Source organism: Primulina eburnea, chromosome 3, assembly GCF_022965805.1.
Source record: "Primulina eburnea isolate SZY01 chromosome 3, ASM2296580v1, whole genome shotgun sequence".
NCBI classification, from domain to species: domain Eukaryota; kingdom Viridiplantae; phylum Streptophyta; class Magnoliopsida; order Lamiales; family Gesneriaceae; genus Primulina; species Primulina eburnea.
In genome coordinates this window covers 51,546,923-51,561,904 of record NC_133103.1, presented here as the reverse complement: position 1 = coordinate 51,561,904, position 14,982 = coordinate 51,546,923, and the positions used below count along the sequence as shown (strand labels likewise).

General features: G+C 38.0%; 2 protein-coding genes across 11 annotated transcripts; one reads left to right on the top strand and one right to left on the bottom strand.

Moving 5' to 3' along the window:
* The first annotated feature begins 1,182 nt into the window (after positions 1–1,182).
* LOC140827860 (uncharacterized) lies at positions 1,183–4,045 on the top strand. Its single transcript, XM_073190726.1, has 2 exons — positions 1,183–1,434; positions 3,740–4,045. Exons 1-2 carry the CDS (start codon positions 1,306–1,308, stop codon positions 3,839–3,841), a joined length of 231 nt encoding a protein of 76 aa, XP_073046827.1. The 5' UTR covers positions 1,183–1,305; the 3' UTR covers positions 3,842–4,045.
* A 966-nt stretch (positions 4,046–5,011) lies between these two features.
* Positions 5,012–7,303, bottom strand: LOC140827859 (uncharacterized protein At5g64816). 10 transcript variants are annotated; one of them, XM_073190716.1, is made up of 3 exons: positions 7,121–7,303; positions 6,889–7,017; positions 5,012–5,624 (listed from the first exon to the last, which is right to left on the bottom strand). In XM_073190716.1, the coding sequence occupies exons 2-3, from the start codon at positions 6,900–6,902 to the stop codon at positions 5,192–5,194; spliced, it is 447 nt and encodes a 148-aa protein (XP_073046817.1). In that variant the 5' UTR covers positions 6,903–7,017; positions 7,121–7,303; the 3' UTR covers positions 5,012–5,191. The 10 variants fall into 10 exon arrangements, with proteins under 10 accessions (XP_073046817.1, XP_073046825.1, XP_073046816.1 ...); XM_073190724.1 differs by having other exon boundaries at positions 6,907–7,017; XM_073190715.1 differs by having other exon boundaries at positions 6,889–6,967.
* Positions 7,304–14,982: the final 7,679 nt, after the last annotated feature.

Here is a 14,982-nt window from a genome sequence, read left to right as displayed (position 1 = left end):
GCTATTATGTCACGTTTATTACTGCACGTTGCATTTCATGTTGAGCCGTATCTCCTTCGAGATAGCCTTTACTGTTGAGCTGTATCTCTTTCGAGATAAGCTATATCTTGTGGGGCCGCTCAGCCCTGTCTTGTCTTGTGGACGCATGGACACCGAGAGTACACAGTGGCCGACGGGTCGGGAGGGCTTCGGTGGTCCGGGACATTTTAGGTCCACGTCTGTTCTTGCAGTGGATGCAGTGACCCAGAGGTTGGACCGCGCGGCACTATCCACTTGGCGCCTCTAGACTGAGCATTTTGAGATCCTTTGTTACTCCTGTTTCTTGACTACCCTGGTATCATATCATAGCATGTGCATTTCATATAGGTTTGTATACTCATGCTTTTGTACTGGGCGTTCTTATCGCTCACGTCCTCGGTTTTTGTTTATCTTGGACACCCCATTCCCACGGGGCAGGCCTCAGGTTGGACAGCTCGGGAAGAGCAGGAGGAGGACAGTGAGTATCTGGTTGGTTTAGTTTTCAGTACTTTTCTTTTCGATAGGGTTGTACCGATTATATTTTGAGTTGTTCTGATTTCGATTGGGTTGTATAACTATCATTTGTTGGTATTTCCGCTGTTATCTCTGATTGTTATTAATTAAGTTAATTGCATGCTTAGTTCTCAACTAGTAGGTGATTCTGGAACGGGTCACTACATGAAAAGCCTTCAACAGTTTTATACCGTATTTATTTCTGCTCAATATGATATAAGTGGATTCTACATATTTAAGTCCAAAATTCTATTAAGCCCTTTTAGTTCATTTAAAAGCTTAAATTCATGTTAATTGTTGAATCTAAAAGGGGTCGGAACTCAATTTTTCATTTGATTTTTTATTAATTTTTTATTTTAATAGAAAATTTCGAATTTTAAATTTGATTTTTAATTATGAGTTATGCAAAATTAATATAATATTTAATAATAATAAAAGATGATAAATAAATATTGTTTAATTCTTAATAGTTAAATAACCTTGCAACAATTATGATTTTTAAATTTTTTAATATTTTCAATTAATATATAAATATAATATTTTTGTACAAAATTATATATTTATAATAATAAATAATATTCTTTTCATATATATATATATATATATATATATATATATATTATCGTACCAGTTGAAAATCACAGTATCTAACACAATAAATATTACACAGGGGTTATGTGCTCTGGAGTCTGGAAGAATCGGACTCATTCCTAGTCCCTATACTGAGAGATCTCTCCGATCACTTCAAATTTTGGTAAAAAGAAGTTCACCACAATGTCGTCTTTGGGAACTTCAAAGGGAATTTTAGAAATAGCGAAATTCGCAGTATATGTCACTGTTCCGATTGGGCTAATGTATTTCTACGCCAACAACGCCAAGAATCTCCAGAAATTCATGGGAAAGGTAAGATTTTTTTGTTTTATTGCTTTTTAAAGATCTTTTTTCTTGCTTAATTGGAGAGTTCAATAAATTGTTGGAGGTAAGTGGGAACTTTTGTTTTCTGAAACGGGTTGTGAGGGTATTCGTTCTGGTTATTCAAGTTAATACTTTAAGGTGACCCATGTGTTATGTTATGGGTTTTTAGCTTCAGTTTGTGATTGGTATTTAAATTACCTCAGTTTCTACTCGTAGTGTACGAGATCATGAACAAAGTCATACCTGCTGTGTAGGTTGAAATTTCATGTAAGTTGATTTGACAAAATTCCATTTCATGTTCTTAAATAGAACTACGAGAGAAGGGATTTTTTTTTAATGCTGTTATTTGTTGGGACTTGAATCAGCCTTTTGAAAATTGTATCAGGTTCGTGAGGTTTATAAATAAGGGCCTAAAAATGCATAGAAGTTTTAGATTATAAAGTTTTAGGGGTGGGAATGGGGCAAAATTTGTTTCTTTTTTTAAAAAATATTACCATGGAAGTTGAGAGGATAGGCATCTGTGTTGCCTGCTGCAAGTTTACCTTTTTCAGTTTCTAGGTTCTTGGTGTTTCTTTGGGTATTGACTTGCATTGCTTGCAAAAGTGTGTGTATCGAGATAACAATAACTATTTCTCAAATGACAAATGTAACATATGAATTTTTGGTTATTATGGTATTGACAATGATAATGCAATTTGATGAAATGAGTATGATTAGTAGTTTGTTAGGAGTCCTTAATAGCGATATATGCATGTAATGTTTGTTATATTTGGAACGAATAGAGATAAGAATTATTAGTTTGTTTCTTTCTCTTGGCTCCTCTCCTGTCTCTTGGTTCTCCGTGTTCTTCCTCCCTTTTCCCCCCTTCTCTGCTATTTTTCTTCTTACTTGAATTCTTGGAGTCAAACACTACTCGAAGCAGCATATTCAAATTTTATCAGAATTGAACAAAAATTGTAGCTTTAGCATAAATGAGGCTACTTGCTCTATATTTAAAGAGCAAAACTGTCAGATGGTTCATGGTGGTTGAATTTCAGATAAAATATGACTAATGTTTTACTTGGCTTCTGAAAAGTTTGTAACAAATGTGGTAGGAAGATTTTTATGGTTTCTAGCATAAATGATTTAGCTTCCTCTGTATAAAGAGTACAAAATAGATTGAATACATGGAACATTTTTCATCCGATTGGGAAGAGTACTGGATAGAAATAGTTTGGTGCTTTTTAGCAAACCAAAAATAGCTTTCTGTATCTGGAAAACATGATGGTGTTGCCCACTATAACGATCTGAAGATAATCAAATATAGTTTTCAATTTGAGGAAATAATCTTCGTGCCACCTTTTTTGAGTTATTATTATTCTTTACCATGTAGTTTTGGTGAAGGTTATATTGTTGTATATATATAAGCAAAAGTGGGAGAAAGGTGTTTTGCATTTTTGCTATGAGTGTCAATAGGCCACAGAACCAACTCGGAGAAGTGTTTTTATCCATAAATGATGTAAAAATGTAAAACAATCCACATTTATGGTGATTTCTGAATTCATATGCAAAATCAAATGAGAAGTTAGTAGGGGAAGGCAAACAATTGTTTGCAGCGAATTTTTTTTATTCTACTTTAATTTGGCTAAACTCAGCCATTATCTCAACATATATAGCAGCTAAAGCTATACTGATTTGGTGTAGAATCCTGAAATTCGGTTTGTTTAAAAAACAATTATGCCGTGGCGGATTGAGACATTGTTGGCTAATACTTGTATATGTTTTTCGTGCATTGTTATTTTACGTGACACAAAATTGCTTGAACCTGGTTCTATTTTGGATAAAGCCTTTTTAAGATATTGATGTAAGGGAGTCAATTAAGTCAATGAAAAGTAATTCAGTAATCGAGCTCAAGTCCAGTATTTTCAAATAACTCAAGCTTGTTCGAGAATCTCTAGTTTGAGTTTTGGCAGCATATTGTTGAAATATCCATTGGTTTTTATCAACTTAGTTACCAATACCCTCAATCATGTCAATTTTGGGTAAAATGATTATTTTAAAAGAGTATCTTGATTCTTGAGTTCAAGTTCTCGACAAGTACTCGAGCTTGACGTCAACTGAGCTCAGTTTAAACTGTCTTAGCCAGTGGTTCAATGTGTTTGCAGGCTTAATTTTGTCAAGCATGTAATGTAAGTCACATAATTATTTAGCATTTGTCTTGCTATGATTTTATTTTCTCATCTAGCTATATGAAGTTCAACACACATTATTCTTTGTTAAGCTTTCTAAATCATGTTGTTGATTTATTGTGAAGCGTCAATATGTCGTGTACCCTCCTGAAGCGCCACGGCCTCCATCACCGGAGGAAATGAGAGAAATGGCTCGAGAATTAGCAAGAAAAAGAGATCAGAAGTGATTATACACTTGACCAACGTGATGAGTGATCTTCAAGAATAAACCAAAACACATGAAGGTAAGGATATGAACTGGTTTTTTCTTACAAGCCTTTGTAAAGTTGGGAAGTTTTAATTAAATGTGTACATATCTTTCTTACCGGAAAAAACTTCGAATAACTCGTGCTCTGAATAACTCGAGCATGGTTAAATTTTATACATTCACTATCTTCATATGAAATGTAACTTTTGTGGGTGGCTTAGAATGTATTTAACACCAAAGTTTCAACAATTTTAAATGTGGGACGAGGTTAGAAATTCAATTTTAACAACATTAAATATTGTAATTATTGTAGGTATAATAGTATATCACGTAAATTAAATATAATTATTGTAATTATTGTAGATATAATATTGTATCAAGTAAATATAATTATTTTAATTAAATTAAGTATAGTTATTAAATATTGTAATTATTGTAGATATAATTCACCATTTATATATAAAAACATGACAAGTTTTTGTATAGGTTATAATATTAAATTTGGGAGTTTAAGAGAATTACATGCTATTTTTTTCACCATTTATATATAAAAACATAATATTATTTTTCGTATATGAAAAAGTTTTTGCCGAAAGTGTTTTTTTTTTTTCTCAATCCAGTGCAATCAAAAAACAATTTCAAATATATGGTTGTGTTTAGATTTGATGAAGTATTTGAGGAGAGTATTTGAAATGATTTCATATTTGAATCCAATGTATTTGAAATCTTCAGCTTTCAATCCATAAATTCAAATGCATCGTAAAGTGAGATTGGATTGACTAGAGACCTAAAAATAATTATATATTTTTCACTTTACCCTTCATATTTATTTTGATAATGCCGATTTATGGTAATGTATTGATACCTTATTCACCCCTTCCCCACTTCTGCGACTGAGTAGGTTTTGTGTATTTTCAAGCAGGAGTATTGAATTCAACAATTTTTATAGTTTTAGAAGTTCAAGTCACCGATACTACTCTGATCTTAAATTTAAATACGTATGTTTTCTCACATCAACACTATCAATATTAATATTACTCGTGTGTTGAGATATCGACTCTTGGATACATAAAAGAGTAATATATAGATTATTTCACACTTTTCGTCCATTGATATAAAGCATGAATCCTAAACTGTATAGGTCACCATGTTAGCCCAAGAAACGAGAAGCGGAAGCCATTCTGGAAAGAAGGGAAAAATTCAAGATACAAGAATACCAGAATAACAAGATAAAATGATAAAGATTTATGCTAAAATAAACATCATTTGAATTGAACCATTTAGGCATCTCCGATGAAACGTAAAAAACATTCAACTGCATAAAGATACATCAAGAGGACCGAGATGCGGATATTTTGAGACATTCGCTCTGACACCTTCGGAGGCAAACATCATTCCAATTAGGCACTTGGTGTTGGTTGATGCAGACAGTTCGAGCACAAGCATCGGAGCAAGCATCCAGCTCAGAAACACCACATACCGTGACACAAGTATCGGGGATTGGATCCTTGGAGAATGCTCCAACTTTATTCAGCATTCTCTTTGAAGTGCAAACTCTCTCACACACAAAAATGTCATCCGCGGTCTTCTCCCTGCCTCGAGCACTTTTGATTCTTTGCTCCTCAGCATGTTTTGCCTTCATTCTAAATGCTTGACCTGCAATCAAGACCGGAACAGCTGCTCCGACCAGGGACCACCATACCTCAACCATTGCTGCTAAGCTCTGTCGGCCCTTTCTTTGCTCCTTAATTCCCAATGAGGTTCTTGAATCAAAAGAAACGGATTATTTCCAGCTCTACAAGTTCCTGTCGAGGTCAAAGAGCATAGTATATCGAAAATGAATCATGACAGAAGCATTCCAAAGAGAAAGGGAGGGGGTGGGGTTGAGGTGAGACAATATTTACATCCTAGAAGCCGCGGAACACCAGCAAGAAATATAAAATCAAATTAAGCTTGCTGAAATATCATAACATCTCGTATTCTGGTAAATTGCTCAAAGAACAATCCAAAATGTATAGTAACTGCCTAATTGGGTAACGTAAAAACAAAACAAACTGTAGACACTTTAGAATCATGCTCGAGCTAACTTATGTACTACCACTACCAATCCTAAACATCTACTTCATCCACATGTATTATACATAAAAAAATCTCCAGGAATCTGTGAATCATTAGAATCTTGTCAGGGTTGGGCATGAGGCATTCATATTTTGAATTTGATCAATGGGAAGGAGTGGTTTAGCATCCTGATATCAAAATTCAAAACCTTACACGACTTCCAAATATTATTGGCACAAAAAAGAACAAAGAACCAATATGAATAAAAGATAGAATCCACAAATAAAATAGCACACCGTAAAAAAGCTTGGGAACTTTTTTCACGGCGTTCTCACAGAATCATGCATTTGGATCACGGAACCAGGTTCCTTCGATTTCGTCAAACATTTAGAAACATTGAAAATATCTAGGATTACTCATTGTATAAGAAATAAACTGAACACGTTTGTTAAAATGTGACAAATTGTTCATCATTGTCATGATTCGAATTTTCTCATTTAAATGGAGGTATACCTGCATAACTTTTCAATTTTGCTCTTAAATTACACAGTTTCGAGCATTTCATGGACTCCATACATCAAGAAAAAAAATCTTCAAGTTCACTGTTCAGTTAGGCACCCATACCAGCAGAAAAGAGAACCCAAATATAGTTGTATCCCTATATACTGCAAAGTCAAGATCACAATTTTCGCAAAACCCTACCTTACAAAATCTTCTGAGTTTAACAAAATAATAATTTTCAAGTTTCTTAGTTCATCGAGCTCTTCTTCAATAATATTATCAGAAACTCAAGGAAAAATTGAAACAAAAACCAAACTAGATTAAAGTAGAAAATGAACCAAAAAAAAGAAGCTTCTAAGCATCTCCGAATGCACAAGAAATCGCCAAAAACGTAGAAAGAAAGCATAAAGAAGTTAATGGCTGAAGCATATACCAAGGCTGGAGGAAAAGAGAGGAAAAAATGCGTACTTTTCTCGTAGCATGTACCGTTGCAACTGCGGAGGAGACGAGGGGGGACGCTGTTTGGTTATATTTCCTTTTCCTCTCCCTGGTTACCGAGATCATACCAAAAATCAATATCATCATTCAAACCCAATGCTATAATCGTAACAGAAAAACACAACAATTTTCACATATAATCGAAAGAACTCCACCAGCAAATTCATGCGCTCACAAACACAAATTTAATCCGAACATGTACCTACGAATTCAGATCCGATTCGCGCCCATGGCACTCAACCCAGAAAACCTCGGAACTTTTTTACGATTATCGCGTACGGCTCCGTGCGTACGATCGAGGAGAAATGCGAGAGAGGAATGAATTGATATGAATTAGGTTTGAGACAGTTTCGAGTTTTAAAAGGGTTCCCCACATATCCCACTTCCACTCCGTTCACGAGATTTGAGGTGTTCCACACGCGATTGAACACGCGCGTGAGAGTCTATTCATACCCGAAATTTAATTTCAATAACAATTCATTTTAGGTTTCAAAGTCATCTTAATTTATGCTTAATGCATGATACATGTGTTGAATGTTTGTATAATATTTTTTATCAATATATTTTATTATTTATTTGGTTTATATTTAAAAGAGGATCAAAATATAATTATAAAAAATAGTGAGAAACTATTCTATAATTTTGATATATGAATTAAAAGAGAAAAGAAAGATAATTAAAAAGAGTAAAGTAGGAATTGAACCTACAACTTGAAGTTTAAGAACCAAAGTCTCTATTAACTAATAATTTACATGTGACTTGCATTAAAATTTTAACACTTTATTGATATATATAATTATTAAAACAGACCATAACACCAAAAATTAGTTATTTTAAGGGTTTCATACTTAATAATATAGTATATATAATATAGATCATCGTGGACGTACATCAATGTCAATGACAAAAAGCAATACAAAATATTTATATCTTTTTGTGAAAATATATATTTTTATTTGATATTGCAATTAATATTTTAAAACACAAAATACATTAAAAGTATAGTAACAGATTATTTCCAGCTCTACAAGTTCCTATCGACAAAATGCATGCAATCTAGGGTTTTATTTTTTTATTTTTTTTAAAGATTTATTTATTCACAAATAAAACGTAACAGAGGGGGACTAGACCAAGACCTCCGGAAAGGCTATACAGTCATGACATCAAACATAAATAACGACATACTACAACAGGATAACCCGAAATACAGCAGAACAAAAAGCAAACAAACTATAGATTGTCCCGGAATACATCAAGCAAAATAAAAACAAAAGGGTGGGCAAGGAGAACTCTGTAGTGAATGCCCACCACAAATCGCCCAAAAAGGCAGAAAAAACTAAATCAGCCTGGATCGAGAGGTCGCCCATAGGGTGAACTCGCCTGAGCTGCCTCCTGTCTGTAATACCTTCGTTGCTGAGAACACGTACGTCCCGGGAGCGGTAAAGATAAACACTCCGCCATAGAAGAATGCACCACACCTGTCATACTACCAACACTAGCCGAAGCAAACTCCAATGATTGCAATGGAGACGACATCGGGGTACCCACCACAGGATCCTGGACAGTAGAAGCAAGCTCAACCACCGGAATCGGAACATCCGCAGGTGCAGGAACAACTGTAATAGAAGAAGCCACTATGTAGTAGCCCGAATTCCAAATTGGGTAATTAACGGAGTATTGGTGATTAAGAAGGTTTAATGTGTAATTTTGACCGAGTCATGATCGGACGGACCGAAGATGGTTCGGAAGCACCGAAGAGTTCGTAAGGTCCGAAGTGAGTTCGGTGGATCCGATCATTAGGTGTCAAGAGTTGATCGACACGTGGGAGTTCGGAAGGTCCGAAGTGGGTTCGGTGGATCCGATCATGAGGTGTCAAGAGCAGCTGGACACGTGCAAGTTCGGACGGTCCGAAGTGTATGATCGGAGGATCCGATCATGAGCTGTCAAGAGCCAATGGACACGTAGCGTTCGGACGTTCCGAAGTGGTGTTCGGAGGATCCGAACATGGCCTATAAATAGTGGTCGGATTTCCTCATTTTGACTCGCCAATTCAGAGAATTCCATAGCATTTCAGTCGTTTCTGACAGGTTCTAGTCTTGTTCCGAGATTTGGGCACTAGCGGGGAGCTGCTGGTCTTGTAGCAGAGCTGTGCTCTAGTTGGGAGCTAGCGGCATCAGCGGGCTAGCGACGGACGAAGGTTTGGAATTTTATCAGTATTTATCTCAGGATTATCTAGTTAAGTCTGGTAGATAAGTTTAGTGATGGTTTTCACTTGATGAATAGGCTTGGATTAGACCTGTTGTCTGGTTGTTCCAGTGGATTAGGATTGCTGTGATAGAGGTACGAAAGTACTATCCGAGATATCCTGGTTGAGTATACATTCTTATATGTGTTGCATGATTATGTGGTGCATTGATATATGTCATATGATGCATGCTATTATGTCACGTTTATTACTGCACGTTGCATTTCATGTTGAGCCGTACCTCCTTCGAGATAGCCTTTACTGTTGAGCTGTATCTCTTTCGAGATAAGCTATATCTTGGGGCCGCTCAGCCCTGTCTTGTGGACGCATGGACACCGAGAGTACACAGTGGCCGACGGGTCGGGAGGGCTTCGGTGGTCCGGGACATTTTAGGTCCACGTCCGTCTTGTAGTGGATGCAGTGACCCAGAGGTGTACCGCGCGGCACTATCCACTTGGCGCCTCTAGACTGAGCATTGTTGAGATCCTTTCCTTTGTGACTCCTGTTTCTTGACTACCCCGGTATCATGATCATAGCATGTGCATTTCATATAGGTCTGTATACTCATACTTTTGTACTGGGCGTTCTTATCGCTCACGTCCTCGGTTTTGTTTATTCTTGGACACCCCATTTCCACGGGGCAGGCCTCAGGTTGGACAGCTCAGGAGGAGTAGGAGGAGGACGTGAGTATCTGGTTGGTTTAGTTTATCTGTATGGTTGTATTGGGTATTTTTATTTTGAGTTATTCTAGACTTCGATTGGGTTGTATAACCATTATTTTTTGTTGACTTTTCCGCTGTTATCTCTGATTATTGTTAATTAGGTTAATTGCATGCTTAGTTCTTGCTTAGTAGGTGATCCTGGAACGGGTCACTACATTTATGGTATCAGAGCATGCATGCGATTTTGGGATATAGATTCTGTTTTGGGATTTCCGTTGACCAATTTACTAGTTCCCCATTCTATGTTGTAGCAATGGCTGACCACTTTGGTGATGAGAGTAGTCAGGGAAGTGTAGGTCGTTGGGGTGACCAGGACGATTTGTTAAGCGTCATAAGTTACCGCATGTTTCTCTAGACGTCATTCTTTCTGTTTCTACTCCGATGGGTCATTCGGTGTTAGCTAAGCGTCTAGTGATGGGTTGTCCCTTAGATATGGAGAGTTGTTTTGTTTTGTTCATTCTCTAAGCCTGATTTCGAGGACGAAATCTTTTTAAGGGGGGGAGAATGTAGTAGCCCGAATTCCAAATTGGGTAATTAACGGAGTATTGGTGATTAAGAAGGTTTAATGTGTAATTTTGACCGAGTCATGATCGGACGGACCGAAGATGGTTCGGAAGCACCGAAGAGTTCGTAAGGTCCGAAGTGAGTTCGGTGGATCCGATCATTAGGTGTCAAGAGTTGATCGACACGTGGGAGTTCGGAAGGTCCGAAGTGGGTTCGGTGGATCCGATCATGAGGTGTCAAGAGCAGCTGGACACGTGCAAGTTCGGACGGTCCGAAGTGTATGATCGGAGGATCCGATCATGAGCTGTCAAGAGCCAATGGACACGTAGCGTTCGGACGTTCCGAAGTGGTGTTCGGAGGATCCGAACATGGCCTATAAATAGTGGTCGGATTTCCTCATTTTGACTCGCCAATTCAGAGAATTCCATAGCATTTCAGTCGTTTCTGACAGGTTCTAGTCTTGTTCCGAGATTTGGGCACTAGCGGGGAGCTGCTGGTCTTGTAGCAGAGCTGTGCTCTAGTTGGGAGCTAGCGGCATCAGCGGGCTAGCGACGGACGAAGGTTTGGAATTTTATCAGTATTTATCTCAGGATTATCTAGTTAAGTCTGGTAGATAAGTTTAGTGATGGTTTTCACTTGATGAATAGGCTTGGATTAGACCTGTTGTCTGGTTGTTCCAGTGGATTAGGATTGCTGTGATAGAGGTACGAAAGTACTATCCGAGATATCCTGGTTGAGTATACATTCTTATATGTGTTGCATGATTATGTGGTGCATTGATATATGTCATATGATGCATGCTATTATGTCACGTTTATTACTGCACGTTGCATTTCATGTTGAGCCGTACCTCCTTCGAGATAGCCTTTACTGTTGAGCTGTATCTCTTTCGAGATAAGCTATATCTTGGGGCCGCTCAGCCCTGTCTTGTGGACGCATGGACACCGAGAGTACACAGTGGCCGACGGGTCGGGAGGGCTTCGGTGGTCCGGGACATTTTAGGTCCACGTCCGTCTTGTAGTGGATGCAGTGACCCAGAGGTGTACCGCGCGGCACTATCCACTTGGCGCCTCTAGACTGAGCATTGTTGAGATCCTTTCCTTTGTGACTCCTGTTTCTTGACTACCCCGGTATCATGATCATAGCATGTGCATTTCATATAGGTCTGTATACTCATACTTTTGTACTGGGCGTTCTTATCGCTCACGTCCTCGGTTTTGTTTATTCTTGGACACCCCATTTCCACGGGGCAGGCCTCAGGTTGGACAGCTCAGGAGGAGTAGGAGGAGGACGTGAGTATCTGGTTGGTTTAGTTTATCTGTATGGTTGTATTGGGTATTTTTATTTTGAGTTATTCTAGACTTCGATTGGGTTGTATAACCATTATTTTTTGTTGACTTTTCCGCTGTTATCTCTGATTATTGTTAATTAGGTTAATTGCATGCTTAGTTCTTGCTTAGTAGGTGATCCTGGAACGGGTCACTACACACTACATCAACTGTAGCTGTGGTCTGAGACGAACTAGCCCGAGCCGAAGCTGGCCGAAACGGAACCTGCCGCAACATTCCCTTCTACTACGAGCTTATTAAGAAGTGACTTGACCCTGTGGGTTCGGGGTTTCACAGTACCCGAAAACTCACCAGGACCAGAATCAGTAGGCAAATCCTGCAGGACCTCATAATAATTCTTCGTAGAAATAGGTCGATGGATATTTCCTCACAACAGGCCGACGACAGGGACGCTTAACAACCTGCTCTGGAAAATCAGTGTCACTGGTCAGGGCCATCTTAGAAGTAACACCCTGTGAAGGCATGCTAGGATCCTGAAGTGGTTATTCAGAAACAACACCCTTACCATGAGGACGTAAACCCTGGTGCTGCTGATCCGATGATGGAGGTGCATGAGCAGCCTGACGCTGAGGCCCCACTCCGCCTCTTCCTAAACGGCTTAACATTCCTAGAACAAAAATCAATCGAATATCCAAGCATCTTATAGTGAATACAAAAATGAGGTACCTTCTCATAAATGACCTCAACAACCTGACAATTATCACCCCATCCTACCCAAATCTTCCCTAGACGAGGCTGAAGAACATCCATCTCAATACAGACCTTAGCAAAAGAACATCTGGATCCATCAGCGGTAATCTCATCAACCTTAACTAGATTACATAGTATCTTTGCGATCGGATATAGACTCTTTTTATCATAAAGATGGAGGGGCAAATCAGGAAACCTAACCCAAACCGGAGCAACAGAAGAATCCTCCTCATATTTGAACTCTGGAGTCCATTTAGAAAACCGAATAACCATAAACCCACGAGGAAGAAATCTAACAGAGTGGGAGCCCAGCAAACCAGTACAAGAAAGAGCAGATAAAATATCTTTATTCAGGGTGAGACCTCGGTTCCCAGAAATGAGCCCTACCAAAGAAAATTTAAAAGGAGCGGAAAGTGAGGAAATAACCTGGTCTGGAAATAAAATACCGGGAATCCCGTCACAATCTGTCGGAGCGGGCACCTCATCCATCGAGTCAATAACATCAGCAAAACTTTGATGCTGCACAGTTGTAGAGGACCGTCTCAAAATATCCCGAAAAGATACCGCATGAGGTACAGAACACGGAGAAACCAACGGAACAACCGGAACGGATGAACGCATTGTAGAGGCTGACGAGTCAACACGTAGTACTGTAGCTGGTGACCAAGGTGGCCATACCCCGAGGCCGGCGAAGTGGAGGAGAGGCCGAAACCGGTGGTAAAACCAACAAACTCGGTGGAAATCGGCCGGAGAAAGGTGGAACTAGGACCGAAACTCGGTTGGGAGACTTGAATTTGGGCGTTTCCGATTGAGACATTATTTCCCGAAATTGATTGCACCATCTTATTACCCATAATCTGTTGAGGGCTCGGACGATATTTCAAAAACCTATCAAAACGAAATATTTTTCAGGAATGTGTTAGGGCTTGTTGGGCCTATTTTTAAGCTCAGTGGGCTCAAGACCCATTTTTTGTTTTTTAAAATGCAGTTAAAGGCCCATTAGAGTTTGATCTATTTAATTAATCCCTAAGCTACCCTAAACCTAACCCTAAGCATTATCAGCCATCCCTCCTGTGGCGCCCCAAACCCCGTCACGTAATCATACAACATGTGACGTCATATGCATAAAAAATTTCTTTTCGACGACGTAGTAATATAATGCATATACGACAAAATAGTGCAATCACCACACTATCTACATCAATGCAGCAGAAACAGTATAATAAATACACACATACAACTCAAATAAGACAATAAGTTATACTGTCTCTATCTACTATCAACTACAGGACTGTTTTACTAGACACGCCTAGTCCTTCACCTCTATCATGTCTCACAGCATAGTCATGTAACTTGTCCAACAGAAACAACCCCCAAAGGGTGAGCATACACAACAATCATCATCGTAATACATAACAGTTCTATTAACAACAACATAAAATATAAATGTAATGATAACAAAAATACCCCTTTTGCTGTCTCTGGACAATCAAGCCAACAACAACCTCAACAACATCACAATGCAACAACAACATCGACGATACGTCGCACCCCAACTCCGACGACAGCAATATCGTCGAACGAACAACAACATCGACGATACGTCTCACCCCAACACCGGCGACAGCAATATCGTCGAACGAACAACATCAACATCAACGAGACGTCTCCCAACAACGATAGTCAACAATATCAACAATAATAAACAACAACAAATATAATATCAAATCATCCAATTCCGGTGATTTATCATCGTTCAACGCAATAATATTCATCAATACAAAACAATAACAACATATGCTCGTACGTCAACACGTACCTGATAATCGAGTATATATAAAATCTGGCTATTTCTTTGATCCCGAGGCTTGTGATGTATCTAAATAATTCAACGACAATATCAGATCATTGTCACCGTATCAACAAAATAATAACAGCCTCAACATATAACATCAAATAGCCCAACAACAATTAATTCAACAAAATATAAAACTCGATTATAAATTCGTATTGTTCAACAATTTAATATTCTCGTGTTTTTAATTCACAACACTACAATTAAATACACCCTAATTAATTAACTTCAAATAATAGGCTAATTTACAACATCCGTCAAATTACGAAAACTTTATATCAACGTGTAGCCTATACTTCGTAGACTCCGAATATATAATCAGAATTAATAACAACTGACAAACAACTCTCCAATCTCAATCCAACGATTAAAAATACCTAATTATAATAAATTAGGAGTAATTCAAAATAACACCGCTATAATCTTCTCTACTTCATTAAAATCATACATTATTCAACAATCTTCAATTTCAGTATTATTTAACAATTTAACAAATTTATTCCAGAAATCAACGAATTTCAAATATCACCAAAACTATAAAATTTATACCTCAAATCGAAGACCTCGTGTCAACGATCCCAAAACTGAAGTCAGTTCGTCGATTTGATAAACCGATAAGTCTCAAGATCAAAAAAAAATTTAAATGATATTTCCTCTCTTTGTCCCACCTCTCTGTCAATGAATTCCACCGAATCAATT